This window comes from Drosophila subobscura, chromosome U (assembly GCF_008121235.1).
Source record: "Drosophila subobscura isolate 14011-0131.10 chromosome U, UCBerk_Dsub_1.0, whole genome shotgun sequence".
Lineage (NCBI taxonomy): Eukaryota > Metazoa > Arthropoda > Insecta > Diptera > Drosophilidae > Drosophila > Drosophila subobscura.
In genome coordinates, this window is record NC_048534.1 from 5,245,846 (window position 1) to 5,260,567 (window position 14,722).

Genomic DNA, 14,722 nt, shown 5'->3' on the forward strand with positions numbered 1-14,722 from the left:
GGGCGCTGTCTGGGATGTGTGTGTGTCGCCTGGCAGTAGGCTTAAGTGTGTTTGACTGCGGCTAATATTTATTTCCGGCAAATAAATCCTCTCCACACACAGCCTCCTGCAAAATCCCCTGCCCCTTGACATAGAGGAACAAAGGGTGTGCGGCAGAGGGCGGGCCGGTACAGGACAGGACAGGGGTTCTACAAACAGCAAAACAAAGCCACCCAAAAAAAAGAAAACAAAAATATATAGCAGTAAACCAGGTTATTAATTTCTCACAAAAGGGTCTCCCCCCAATGATTCCAAAAATGATTCCAGAATCATTGCAAAACCCTAAAGAAAGAGAAAAACGGTAGATGGATTTTTAAAAGCAGTTTGAACGCAAATGAGTAACAGAAGATAGATAGAAGATAGAAGAACAATTTTAAGAAATACAGGAAGTAATTTAAGTGATTTTATTCGAGGTGTTTCAACAGAAAACTTAATGGATTTCAGTCAAATCGATTCTCAAAGGATTTAAAGGATGTAAGTTCTATGTTCCCAATTTAATAAAAAATAAAAACAGCCAAGGAAAACGTCCGAAAATCCCTTTTTCTTTCGACATTACAGATTTTAATCATTTTCCAAGCCTTTGGGTAACGTCTGGCAGCTATTTTATCACCTAATAACTTCCGAAATCAATCAAATTCCAGTGTGAATGATATATAGTACATGAAATAGTAACACAAAAGGGTATTCCTTGTTCCTAGCACCCTCTCGTAAGGTGCTTTACAGCCTGTGCTTCCTTTTTTTTTGGTACTCCTACCCTCCTAAATAATGATGATTTTGCACTGTGGGACACATTCTGGGCGCATTAGTTTTATGGCATTTGTGTCGCAGGCCGCCCACGCCTGAAAAAAGCGGCACGAGAATCGTTATTGATAGCTCCCAATCTCTATACGATGGGGGGGTTGGAGACACAAAACATTGGAGTTTGTGGGGAAGTAATACGAAGTGAAAAACAGGGTACAGGCGCTGTGTGCGTGGGGGCAGACAAGGATGGGTAGTCCCTAGTCATAAATTTCCATGTCCACACTTGCTCCAACGCCACATCCACCTGAACCCCTGCTCCCTCTCCTCCATCACCCCTGTCGTTAGCTTGTTATATAAAAGTCTTATCACTAGGGTTACGGTTATGTTACGTCCTGTGAAAGCCTGGGGGCCATTCATCTTCTGTCGATTCCTCGAGAGTTGTGCTGTTGTCTCTTCTAATTAGCAACAAATCTCTCCATCTCTGTCTCACGCGGTGCCCTTTTGACAGCTCTTTAAGGCTAAATATTTAATGCCATTTATCACAACTATTATTTTGCAGAAGCGGGAAAAGAAGGCGGAGTACGAGGGGAGCAGGAGTAGTGGAAGTGCAGGAGGAGCAGCAGGAGCTGAGCACAAAAAGGACAACTTGTGAACTTAATCAGAGAAAAGCACAGCACAGAGAGACAGAGAGATCCAAACGGATTCTGAGCCAGAGATTATGATAAAAAGCGAAGCAAGCTTTACACATCTTTCTGTTGCTTTGAGGAAAGCATTTGCCATGCCCCCTCGATGCAGGCATACCCGCAAAAAGTTATGCAAACAACAATCGTATGAATGCGAATGGGAATGTGAAACTATAGAGAATCCAGAGGGTATATGGAAGCCATGAGCGGATTGGAGACTGAATAGATGGCTTGAATGGGAAAATATAACTACATTTCAGAAAGAAAGAAGTGAAGGAGACGAAAACATTTGAAAATTAAATAATAATTTCTTTTATGAGACTAAACATTCCCAAAAAATTGTTTCTAAAATTGGCAACTGCAGCAGATAGAGGATGCAAAATACATCGTTATTTTTTACATAAATCATTAAAGTTAAAATGATATACTTCCAATACATCATACCCCACAATCCCTGTAGAGTACTTTACACAGAAACATTACGACTTTTCCTCATTTATGAATATAAACCGTTTTTAAGCTTATTTTCTTGTGCGTGGAAACTTTTATCTCTTCGTTTTTTGTACTGGCTTCTGGCAGCGGGAACAAGTCTTCAGCAGATTTATTTGCTGCTATGTTTTTTCTTACCTTTCAAATGCACAAAAGATGCAAACTGAATCACAAGAAAAGATACAAATGGAAATGGCACTCACAAAAAGGCTACAAACTGCAGCAGCCACAAAAAAGATGTAAAATATGAGAGCCGCAGCAGCTATGGAATGAATCTTGGGAGCAAATAAATGTAAATAATTGCATGAGGAAAATCTTCTTGCATTTTCCTTAAGAGAAAATCTCAAGAAATGCACAGAAAACAATGCAATCATTTCTTAAGGAGAGAGCAGTGCATTTTCCACAGTCCAAAAGTTGCACAAATTAATTGCATATTTTTGAAAAAGGCCAAAACTTTTTAATTAGTTGAACAAACAACCGGAAACAGGCAGCAGGAAACAGCCTTTGGCTTTGGCCATTGAGTAAAATTTTAATAAATAAATTTCCCAATAAGCCGAAAAATGTGGCATCCAAAAACACTCGCTGCGCCGCTCCTGCTGCTCCTTCTTCTTCTGCTGTAAAGCCGTTTAAAATATGCATTAAGCGATGAAAGGCGACTATATATATTCGAGCAGAGTCCTGGACTCGTTAAGGAAGGAAGGATGCCAAGGCAGGAGTGCGAACAAAGTGCAGGCCTCTCCGTGAAGGAAGCTGCTGACTGCCGGCTGCCTGCTGCCCAGGCTGGTTAGTGGCCAAAAATTATGTCTGCAATTTTTCACACAGGCAACAGAGGCGACCGATAGGAAGCTAGAGAAAGGGAGTTCCTCCAGAGGGATTTTCCAGAGCTGTGTTCAGAGCACAGGCAACTATCCTTGCCACCGATTATCCCCACATAAGCAACAAAAATGGAAACTTTCCTCCCATTTTGCAACACATTTTGTGGCCTTGATGCATGGCCGCTTTATACAGAAAATAGAACCCGAAAAGGGAACGGAAAATCTAAGAGAAAATATAACTACTAAAAAGAGAACTAAAAGAAGTCTAGAAAGGGGAATAGAAAAGCAAAAGGCAATAGCTAGAGAAAAAGTTGTAGAAAGAAAGTGGAGAGAAAGGCAGCAACTGGGGACATTATAAATCTATCAAGCTTATTGTTAAATAATGCCAACAAAATAAATACTTTACAGGAGAAAAGCGAGTGAAAATAGTGAAAATATCTCGAATTTGGAGTGAAAGCTTCATGGAACTTAATAGTTGTTAAGAGCAATAGTGGTTTAAGGGCAAACAATAATTTTGAACCAACCCTAAGTAAATCCAGTGACTGGGAAGCCTTTGAGGATAGATATTACTTTTATTTATTATTTATTTTTGTTTTATTATTAATTATTTATTAACCTGTTACCTCTTTTAAATATACTGAGCATTGATTTCATTGAAAGCATGGGCAAAAACTTATTTATTTTTTTAACTATTCATCTACTTTTACTTAATGCCCTCAATATTTAATATTAATTCTTATTTACTTCTGTTATTATTCTTCTTCTTTTGTATTTTTACTAAATTCTTGAATATCTAACATTAAATCCATTTAAAAACACAAAACGCGAAAGAGCTTTACTCCCAGGAGCACCTAATTCTTCATCTTCTATTACATTTTTATCATTTCCTCCCATTACTCTCTTATTTAAAGCGAAACGAAGCATGCAACACGTTTCCACTAGGCTTTATCTACCTCTCTCTCTCTCTCTCTCTCTCACTGTGTTCTCTGCGTCTGCCTCTTCCATTTGAGTGCTGTGTCTGGGGGGTCCGTACTGTCGACTGTCTGATATGTTTTAAGCATAAGTGCAACGCATTTAGCTGTCAGTGAGAGAGCTGCATTTTCCTGCGAAAGGAACTGCATTTTCCCGGCTCCTCCTGCAATGGTTGCAACTTGCAACAGTCTCGGCCTTTAAAATCCCACAAGCGGCGGCCACTAAGTGACGTCAACGCAGAGGCGCCTCCCTGTCAACGTGGCGGAAGCGCCTCCCTGTCAACGTGGCAGAGTCGCCTTCTCCTGCATATTAAGAGAGAAGTAAGAGTCGCCTCCTGCAGTGTCCATTCCATGTAAATACTCGTAAAATGTTGGCCAAAAACCACCCAAAAAGCCTTTCGGAAAATTCCCTCGCCTTTCTTATTGCTGCCGGGAAATTGAAAACTTTAAGTGAATGCCAGGGAAAAATATGAACGAAAACTGCAACTGCAATTCGGAGGCGGAAGTGGGGGAAAAGGAATGGAAATGGAAAACAAGGAAGTCCGTAGAGAAGTCGTTGTCCTTTACGTCACATGTCGGACGTGTGTGTGTGTGGGGCATGCACCGGGGGCACAAGTCGGGCATTAATAATGCCTGCAACCGTACATTAAAATGCGTGGTTCTCCTGTCTCTTTCCATTGAGATTCCTTCCGCTTTCTCTCTCTCCCTGCCAACAAAAAATCCCACCAAGGATAAATGATAATGCCTCCGCAGGGCTCCGACGACTCTTCCCATACAATTAACGCAAAAATATTACAAAATTATTATGAAAATATGAAATTAAAGAAAAGAAAGAAAACATGCATTTTCCCACCACATCAATTGGAGGCTTAATGCTCTGCCTTTAAATGAGCCATGCCCCGGGGAAGAGGCCCCACAGGGCACTGGCAGCAGTTGTACAATATTGACAGTTGCATGTGGCAGTTGCTTATCGGCAACATTTTGTATCCCCATTCACATCTGGAATTGCCTGCATAATTATCGATTGTATCGAAATACGGAAAAATGTTTTTTAATCTTTTAGTTTCCAGACGGGGGTCGGGGAACACTGTTGCACGTGATTAATGCGCTTCTGGGAAATGCAATTTCCAAACGGCTTTCATAATATGAAATCCACAAACTGAATTGAATGAACAACTGACTATGAGGTTTTTCGAGGCAACAGAAAACTTTAACATTTTGTGGATAAATAGGAGAACATTATTTATATAGATGTGCGAAATGTAATTTAAAATATATTAAACATTTTAAATTATAAAGAAAAAATATAGAGAAATTACAGGAAACCCCCTTAAAGACACTCTTTAGAATTATATCCCATAGAAATCTTTATCATAACATTTTTGTATAAAAACTCAATCAACTTGCCTCTAATATACAAACAAATCTCAAAATCTTTCCCTTTTTGCACTTATATCATGTTCTACAGCATCAGTAAAAGAGACTTCACATTTCCCTACAGTAGCATCCTTTTTCGGTCCACCCAACTTATATACACATATTCCACACAAATGTTTGCATTTTACAAAAAAGCAAAATTCCATTTATGTACAGCTGGAAGCACCCAGAGAAATGGACACTCGGCTACTCAAAAATCAGATAAAATTTGAAAAGTCAAAATTCTGTAATTGTCCACAGAGAATTTTCCATCTTTGTGCAAGTTTTCCACTTCACATATTCCACCCCTGCGTTCCCATTTTATATTTCTAGGCGAGGGATTGCTAGTGGTTCCTTCGTCCTTCGTCCACTTTCCATCAAAGTCAAAGCAAACAAAAACATTTTGGAATTTATGCAAACGGCGGCTGGCGACTGACGACTGGCGATTGCCGGGTTGTGGGTTGGGACTGGCGCTTCTGGGAGTATAACCATAAATTAGTAGAATCCCTTCCTGCCTGCTATTCTTCCTTCCACTATCCTATGTCGCGCGTTGGTCAACGATTTTTGGCCTAAACAGCGGCTGTGCTCTATCTCTCTGAAATTTCTCCCTCTCCTTGAGCGAAAAAGTCTCAATTGCAAATTGCAAAACGGCACTCAGGCATGCAATTTGGCTTGCAACCGCACAGCTACACCCACTGACCCACCCACCTCTCAGGCACTGATGGACCCTCGTGCGCACTGGCCGAATATTTGTCGCGAGGCGCTAAGCTGTCAACTGTCAGGCATAGTTGCTACTTGCAACAGCAAGAGGCAGCAGTAGAGCTACAGCAGGAGGAGGCCGGAAAGCTACAGACAGAGGCAGGGGCGTTAGGTAGAGGCAGATGCAGAGGCAGTGCCACATTTGGCGGATGCTGCCTCTGGGTGCTTCCGTAAAGGGAAGGGTGGTTGGTGTTGCACCCAAAAAATGTGTTGTTTCCTCTTCTGGTTATAGTCGCTGCCAAGTCGCGTGTCGTGTGGCTACTTTACGGACACCACCGCCGGCACACACCCACCCACACCCACAGCCACAACATGGACACACTCCCTGGAACCACTAAAAACCATGGAAACCCCCCTTGGAACCCCCGAGCCACCACTGATGATTAGTCCAATAAGTTGTAAAAAGTGTCGCTGCATTCCCTTGGTGATTATCAGAAAGTCCCAGAAGGGAGAGTGGAGAGAGAAGTGTGGGTGCAGCAAAGGAACTAAGGGAGAGGGAGAGGAAGAGTGTGCAGTGGGTGGTGTCCCTTAAGGGAAGGGAGCAGGCAGCAGTGGGTCGCGGTTCACGGATCAGGGGTTTATTTTTTTTTTTTTTTTGGGTCTATTTCGTTCTGTGATAAATTTTTGATTTATGACTGAGGCAATAAATGTTCGACTGTTTAATGCATTTTATAATTATGTCCGGGGCTGCCGGGATTTCGGCATTGGAAGCTGATGCCGGCGAATATTGGGATTCACCATATGTGCAAAATTGTACACACGATAATTATGAATTGCAATTTTTATTCTCCCTTCTTTTTTGGGTGCGCAAAATGGGGCAGAAAATTGGCATCGATTTGGCTATGGACTTATCTTGGGATTATTGAAATGCCATTTAGGAAAGAGAACACGGATAAGGGTAAGAAAAAAAAAAATTTACGAAAGACATTGCAGTAGCTATTATATATACAATATTTTGTTGTATTTCACCAGATGCCTTATTTACAAAGCTTTGATTTAAAGGACAGACTTTTAGCCTCAGCTTTCGTCAGTGAAAAGCCCTAAAAGGCACTCATATTTTATATCCCAAATTATTTTCATATACAAATTTCGCATGTTTTTCCAATAGTTCTTCTAATTAAATTTCGTACAATCTTTTTATTTTATTTGCTGATTTTACTCTAAACCTTTTGCCTTTATATTTTTCCGTTTTATAATTTTTCATCCACTCTCTTTCTTAAATTTTTCTACTCTCTGATCAGTGCGAAATATGTGAATATTTCCTCTGCCTTCGCCGCTTTCATTTCCAGCTTATATCTTCATTCAAAAACTAATTTTTCCTTCACAAAACTACCGCCAACACATTTACCTCTTGTACCGCATCATTCTTGCAGGTCCTTGATGTTCCATTTGTTGTTTGCCCCCCGCGTGTATATCAATTTACATTCCATTTGCCTCCTGTGGACATTAACCCTCCTCCGGTTTATCAGGCATCCATGGCTTTCCATTTGCTGTGGATATACCCCTGTTGACTGCCTGTTTAGCCTCTCTCCGATGGCTTCCTGTTTTCCATTGCTTTCCGTTTGAAGAACCTTCACTAGCAGTTGACCCCAAAAGCGTCTACCCCATAAAATTCATGCCATTGCCATTGACATCCCATTCCATCTCTCCCTCAGTGGCCCGTTCCTCTCCATCAGCAGCCAATGGCGAGTCGCCTGCAAAAGCAATGCACTTGACACTTTTGTGCCAAAAAGAGCGCTTCATTTCGCTCCTCGTTTCATTAGGGCTAAAAATTGCCCTAAAGGCAAAGAAAGAGAGACTCTAAAGGGGAAATTTTTCTTCGATTTTCCACAGTTTCTTTTGGTTTTTTTTTTGCTAGCCAGAAAATTTACAGCGCGCGCATTTTCAATTTGCAAATGATAGAAAATGCCTGCGGCAAGCGTTCGTGATGGAAGGAACAAGCTTTCTGCTCTTTTAAGCATGGAAATGGGGAGAGAAAGCCACTGCTCTTTTGCAAGGGGGGGAGCATGTATGGTACACCCCTAGCCGGTTGCTTCTGTTGTTTCCTGTTTATTTGTTCTCAGTCCTCTCTCTCTGACACAACTCTCATTCAACACTCAACACCATGGCAACAATTTTAATTCAATTCCATTAAAAGTCGCGTAAGATGGAAGGCACACAGATGGTGTTTCTAGAATGGGAAGGGTAGGGGAACTTTCCACCTCCCACCTGTCTGTCTGTCTGTCTGCCACTTGGCTTTGGCGTCTGCACACACAATCAAACTAATGTTTCAGGCTGAGGGAAAAACTAATGAAGCGAGCGGCAACGCCAGCATCGAGAATACGCGACGATTGATTGCTCCCTTGAGGCAGCAAAAGAGAGAGAGAGAAAACAAAGCGCGAGAGAGAGGGCAACAAAAGTCACGGAAGAGTAGTGAGGAAAATGGGAAAACCTGATGCAATCAAAAGAACAGCCCAAAAACCTCCGCCCCTAAGTACACACACAAATCTCAATCGTTGCAACCCGAAAACACTGAAAACTGCAGTGCCCAAAAATGGCAGAAATGTTGTTGGGGGTTGGCTCACCCACTGACAAAAAGGGGGTTGGCTGGCTTGGATAATCCAACATCTCCCCTGGGGTGTACTTTCAAGATGCATATTATAAGACTTGTTAAGTTCCTCTCGCTCGTTAAGATAAGTGAGCCGGCAAATGGTGCGACAAGTGTGGCGACATCGCAGAGGGAAAAAGGGAAACACACAGAGCAGCCGCAAATGATTACCGGCTTAAGATATACACAAAATTATACATACAGATAATAAGAGCTACAGATAAGCAGCAGCATCCCACTGCTATTTGGTGGGCTTTGGGTGTAATTTTGGTTAACGAGTATTTTCAGAGACGAATCAAAAAGCCCATAAAAGTATGGGAAAGCTACAAAAGGTTTCTCTAAATGGTGGAAATATACACTAAATGGTTGCTTAAATGTGAATTAAAGCTAAACCGATTTAAAGGAATTCGTTTGGAAACGATAGCTTACTGCTTTATATTTCAACAATCCAAATACCAGCTTTATATCTTATGCCCAAAACTAGTAGGCCTCTGCCTCAACATTCATGCAGGCAATGTGCCACACACCACATTCTCATTCAGTTTCACACAGATCTTTGTACAGTTCATAGTGTTTTTCGAGTCGAGATAAATAAATTTCAAAAAATTCTTTCCTATTTTCGTGTCTAGCTTGAAAAGTAGGCAACAAAATTTAGCAATAATTTTGGGGAAAAAAATAAGCTAAAACGAAACTCTATTTTTTTTTTTTTTAGGCCAGAGCTCCAGTTGAAGCAACAAAAAATGTGCAACTATCCTTGCTATCCCTCTGCTGCCCTGTGCCCTTGCGGCGGTTGTGGTCCCAGCGGCTTCTACGATCCCTGCTTTGGCCCCTACAATGGTCCCTTCAATTCGTGCTGTGGCCCCAGTGGTCCTCAATGCTGGAGAGGATGCACTTTTTACTAGAAGTGGTGGGACCTAAAACTCAACTAGAGCACTGCCTTGTCTTGCTAACAGAAGAAAATCAGGAATAAAATTGGTTGTTCTGCCAACAGCTTGATCAACGTTCAGAAACGACTCGACAGACATCCGAAAACAGTCTTTTGTGTTTATTAAAATGATTGTAAATAATATCTAATGCAATAAATTGTTTCACTAAAATGTGCACAATATATACAAAAATATTCAGCTAGCTGGAGAAAACTTTTGTATGGAAAAATTAATTTTCCAATTATAATTTTCAATGGATTTGAATTATTTTTTGGGTATTTAGGTAAATAAATTCACCAGGTAAAATCCCACAATATTAGAGCTGCATATATTTAAAATTTTACGAAATATAAGATCTCTAAAAAAAGATCATGTCTCACCTCAATATAACCCTGAACACTGTCGCATTGCTGCAGCACCAATATGGCTGGATTTCCTCTCATTTCATCTGGCGAACAAGGCGACAAAAATCCACTATCGGCATCGCTGTGCGTTGATAAGGGACGCGATTTACGTATCTTGTACTGCACATGACGACTGGGCACGGGTCCGGGATTAAATAAAACATAATTCGATTCCGTGGGCACTGGAACCGTGTGCGAACGCTGATCCCTGCGCTGTTGCTGCAGCAGTTGTTGCAAATGCAACATGTGATCGGTGCTCACGAGCTCCGAAATGGCTCGCTGTTGCTGCTCAAAGGTTGTTTTATCCCCTGATTTCTTACCCCCACCACGAAAGGGTGACAGATTGAGAAATGTCAACTTCTTTTTTATGGAATGTTGCGCCTGATTCGGAATGGAAGTACTCCCCATGGAACTGCCTGAATTTGTGGAAGTCGAAGACTCCACGAGAGCCGTGGAAGTGGTCTCTGTATCCTTTGACTCCTGACTGTTGGACATGCTGGCGGGATTTTCCAGCTCTTGGAAGAGTTTCTCCAAATTCTGTTGCTCAAGATTTGCATTCACCAGCTGCTCATTCGTATACGGATTAGGTATTCCAATGTCCATGGTGCATACGCCTGGCTCAATCACGAAATAATTATGATGATCAAAGTGTATCCGCACATCCTTGGGCTCGGCACAGCCTTCGGTTTCCGCTTCGGGCAGTGCAGAGGTCTCTATAATGATGGTATCCTCTTCAATTTCCAGCTCTTCGTTGTCGTAAATGACTTCGGGCACCATTTCATCCTCGTCTTCGCAGACCAAATGTTGTCGCGAACTGAAGAGGGGATCCCTGAGGCCATGCGAGGTGGTGGCACTGGGATATCGCATAGCTTTTTCATTGATAAAATCCACCGGATCGAACAGACAATAGTTGTCCATGTGGGATGTGGCCACCTTTCGCTGGCGCACTGGCAGATTTTTCAGCTTCTCGGCATAGTCGGCCGCATCCTCGTTATTGTTGCCCGATTCTGGTGCTGGCGGTGGTGGAGATATTTCCTGATTGATTTGCAGTTCCCTTTCCTTCGGCGTTCCCCGATGGAGCGTGGCAAAAAGTCCTCTGGCAATGCAGTTCTTTAGTTCGCTAACTCTGCCCTTGTAAGGACTGCACTGCGCCGAACTGCTACCGCCCAGAGGCAATCCCTGGAGATCCTCCAAGCCCAATTGTTTGCTCAGCTCCTTTCGCTCCTTTTTGCTCAGGACCACCTTGCCACGTATGGGTGTATTTGGTGCTGAATGCAACAGTCGCGACTCTCTGGAAGGTATCTGTGACAATGGTGGCGGTGTGGGCGGTGGCGGCTCGCGATAGGGTGGTGGTGCCCCCACACTGGTGGTGGCATAGCTCACGGGCAGGTCATTCAATATCCCTGTTGGCTGGCCTTCTGTTTGTATAAACTCCAATTCCATATAGTTGCCATAACCCTGCAGAGTGAGGCCTTTGTGTCGCTGATTTTGATTTTGATTTTCAGTCTTTGTTTGGAGGATCCTTTGGCTTTGGTTCTTTGCTTGATTCTCCCTCTGGTTCTTGGGTTTTGCACCCAATTGTGGCAGTGGCTGCAGCTCCTGACGCAGCTTCTCTGACTCCACCTCATGCAGCTGCTGCTGCTGCTGGAGCTGTTGCTCTTGATGATGATGATTCTCCTCATTCGCATTTCTATCGGACTTCGGAGGTGCACCTCCGCCTCGTTGCTTAAACGTTTGACTGGACATTTCCTTTGGCTATTTCATTGTTATTTTTCCCAGCACTTTTCACACTCGAATTTTACAATACAATTTCATAGACCTTCTCCTTTTTAATGGTTTCATAAATCTTCAACTTTATGGCGGGAAAAACACACACAAAAAAAATCTACTTTTAATGGTTTTTACTAGTCTGGAAAAAAGGGGTTTCCCCTTCTCTATTTGCTTGTATTTCTGTTTTGTAATTGGATTTTTGTGAGAGCTTGATGCATGTCAAAGTTAAATTAAAACTGACCCACCGTTTTACACACACACACAGGGCCGAAAGGACTCGCTCTCGCTCTATGTCTCTTATCGTTTTTTGGTGTGCGCGCTCTCTTTTTTCATGGTCATGGTTACGTCCGTGGTTTTGTCTGTTTTTGAAGTGTTTGTTTCAGGAATGGCATCCTCAACACACACAAAACAATGCCCCAACTGTCGGAGGGTTTTTATAATTTGTCTACAAAAGCAATTAACAAAAGGGCCATAGGGTGATGCTTCAATGGTTACAGCGGCATGAGGAGAGTCGTCATTTGCCCAGCTCAGACAGAAATTGTATGTGTAAGTACTTTTCCAGTGCTTAACCTTGAAAAGTGGTGCGAAATCATCATGGAAATGACAGAAAAAATTCGGAAAGCGCCCTAAAAAACCCCAAAAATGTTTTCTAACTCCTTAGAAGAATGTAAATTACAAAAAAAACTTAGCAAATATATTAAGTCTTATTTTGGTCCTTAAAAAATTGCAACTATAAATTAAGATATAAGCAAAATAATACTTTTTTATTTCTGTGAAAATTCGAAAGTTAATAAAAACTTCCAAGCCTTATTCTTTTTGACAAGAGCTTTCTCTTTCACAACTGAGTAAGTCTTATTTTGCCAGTAATAAAATTGTGCAACAATTGTTGTGCAACAAGCAGTGGCAGGGGGCGGACAAAACACGACAGATACACGATACAGAGACACACGATGCGGAGATATCTATAACAAATTGACAGCAAATTGATCAAGGAATTTATGGAGTGGAAAGAAGAAAAAAGAACAAAGGAATTCCAACGCTGAGGGTGCCACTTGTTTAAGGAGTATATTTATGGGATATATGAAGGACAGAATCGAGTAGAATGCAGAGAATGAATAAATGAGTGCCTGAATAAGTGAATAAGAATAAGAATTTAAATGCGTCACCTCTATATCGTTAAATAAATTGTCATAGATTTCATATTCATAAAATCAGATTTTCTGACAATTAGTTTTAACTTTTTTAAATAGATTTTAAAATACTTAAAACCCCTGAAAACTACTTATTTTATTGGTAATAAGATTTGTCCACTCAAAAACAAATAAAAACATAAACTTTCAAGTTTAACTTGCCAAATTGTGATTAGCTCTATATTTTTTCATCACAATCAAAATTCCTGCTCAAGCAGAAACGAGATTCCCTGCTGTTTCCTATAGATTTTCCTGCTGTTTTTCTGACAACTCACAAAACTATGACGAGGCACATGGAAAACAACAGTTTTCCCAACAATTTTCATTCAGGAAATAACAGAAACAACAAATTTTCAGGGAAGAAACAACAAGAACAGCAACAACAATCGAGAGCAAACCGAAATGGAAAAAGTTTTATTGGCAACAAATTGAAAACGAAAAAAAAGAGGCCGCCTCGGACCAGCCTCATTCGGAAACTCCTTTTGGCCAACTTCCTGTGCTGGAGGAGGTCCTGGCAATGAAGCGAACCAACAAGTTGCATAATTGTTGGCGCATGATAAAATTAAACGGCATGAAATGAGCTCCAGCTGCTACTGCCACTGCTGCTCCTTTGCAGGACACTCCTACAGCTCCTCCACTTCTTGAATCCCTCTTAGACTCCTCTCTGGAGTTTCCTCTCTGAATCCCACTCCTCTCTGGAGTTTCCTCTCTGAATTCCTCTCCTCATTTGACTGCTCTCCTGCCTGCAGTTTTCCCTTCATTTGATTCTCCTCCCCACCCGCCGCACTGCGCTTTCCCTCTTTTTCCAGGTAGCCCAAAAAAGAAAGAAAGTTACTTTATTTAAGTGGAGTTTTTCTCCCAGAGCAACGCCTCCACTCCTGTCGGTGTGCGGCAGGCATCGTTTCGTCGTAAAGTATATCAAGTAATTTGCAATTAAAATGTTAATTTTTAATTGAATTGCAGATGGCAGGCAGTTGGCAGTAGGCAATGCCATGGCTCTTCTGCCATACTGAATCAAGTTAATTAGAGTCAAAGGAGATCCAAAAGAAGTGGCTGCCGCACTCCATAGAGTGCCTCTAGGGGCTCTAAGGGCAGACTGGCTCCTTAATCCAGATCCAGGACTAGAGATGGTTTCGTGAGGCAACGGAATGAATGCAAATGAGGCAGAAATATGGTTCAAGACATTCAGGTGCAGGCTCCGAGAAAATTTGTCTCTCTCTTTTTGAATGGCAAATGGAGGCATTCAAAGAGAGGAAACTTTAACGAATAATTGCCAGAAATAATTCGAAGAAATATTTCGAACTATTGCAGTAAACAAAACTTAAAAGACAATTCTGCAGCATCGGAAAATAACGTAATGCTCTTTTGGTGATATTTAATCAGAATAAACAACTTCCCTAAACAGAAGAAAAATTAAGAAATTAAGAATTTCTGAATTTACATATGTAAATAAATAAATTCAATAAACTAAATTCCCAACAAAATATTTCCATTTAAAAGCACTTCATTTATCCACAATCACACTTCCACCACCCATTGCTCCCATTCGTCTGCTAAAACGTGACTATCCTCCATTTGCCACTTCCATCTCTAGAGCTCATCTCTGGGGCATCTGCTGTGGCACCTGCTGCAAGGCCAATGCACTACTCTGTCAGCAGCCGGAGCTGCACCTTCTCGTTGTAATCCTCCGACACTTTCAGTTTCTATGACAACACACACAAGGTACAAAGCAGAGGAGAGGGTAAACGCGAGGAAAAGGATAGGACAGGGGCGAAAAAAAAAACGAAAGAAAAGAGTGAGAAACCCAAAAGAGAAAGGAAAGCCAAAGCAACACTTAAAGTTCAACACTTTTTCCTTCTACTTTCTGAGAGGTGAAGTTTTCTCCCACACTTTGCCGAGCGTCACTTCATCTGTAGTTTTGTGCTGCTGCCA

The 14,722-nt window shown here is 41.6% G+C and overlaps 2 protein-coding genes across 9 annotated transcripts in view; one reads left to right on the forward strand and one right to left on the reverse strand.

Annotated features, from left to right (window-relative positions):
• The window catches only part of LOC117901252 (protein sickie), a 203,087-nt gene that overhangs the window by 168,364 nt on the left and 20,001 nt on the right, over positions 1 to 14,722 (reverse strand). For 5 of the 7 annotated variants that reach the window (XM_034811936.1, XM_034811933.1, XM_034811937.1 and 2 more), the window contains exon 2: positions 9,807 to 11,682. The exons of the other annotated variants lie outside the window; for them this stretch is intronic. In XM_034811936.1, coding sequence (XP_034667827.1) covers positions 9,807 to 11,576 — 1,770 coding nt within the window. In that variant the 5' untranslated portion in view covers positions 11,577 to 11,682. The remainder of the gene's footprint in view (positions 1 to 9,806; positions 11,683 to 14,722) is intronic. 7 annotated transcript variants of the gene reach the window in all.
• Positions 8,996 to 9,504, forward strand: LOC117901266 (male-specific sperm protein Mst84Dd-like). Of its 2 annotated transcripts, none has more exons than XM_034811958.1 (2): positions 8,996 to 9,137; positions 9,213 to 9,504. In XM_034811958.1, the coding sequence occupies exon 2, from the start codon at positions 9,241 to 9,243 to the stop codon at positions 9,400 to 9,402; it is 162 nt and encodes a 53-aa protein (XP_034667849.1). In that variant the 5' UTR covers positions 8,996 to 9,137; positions 9,213 to 9,240; the 3' UTR covers positions 9,403 to 9,504. The 2 variants fall into 2 exon arrangements, with proteins under 2 accessions (XP_034667849.1, XP_034667851.1); XM_034811960.1 differs by having other exon boundaries at positions 9,030 to 9,137; positions 9,218 to 9,504.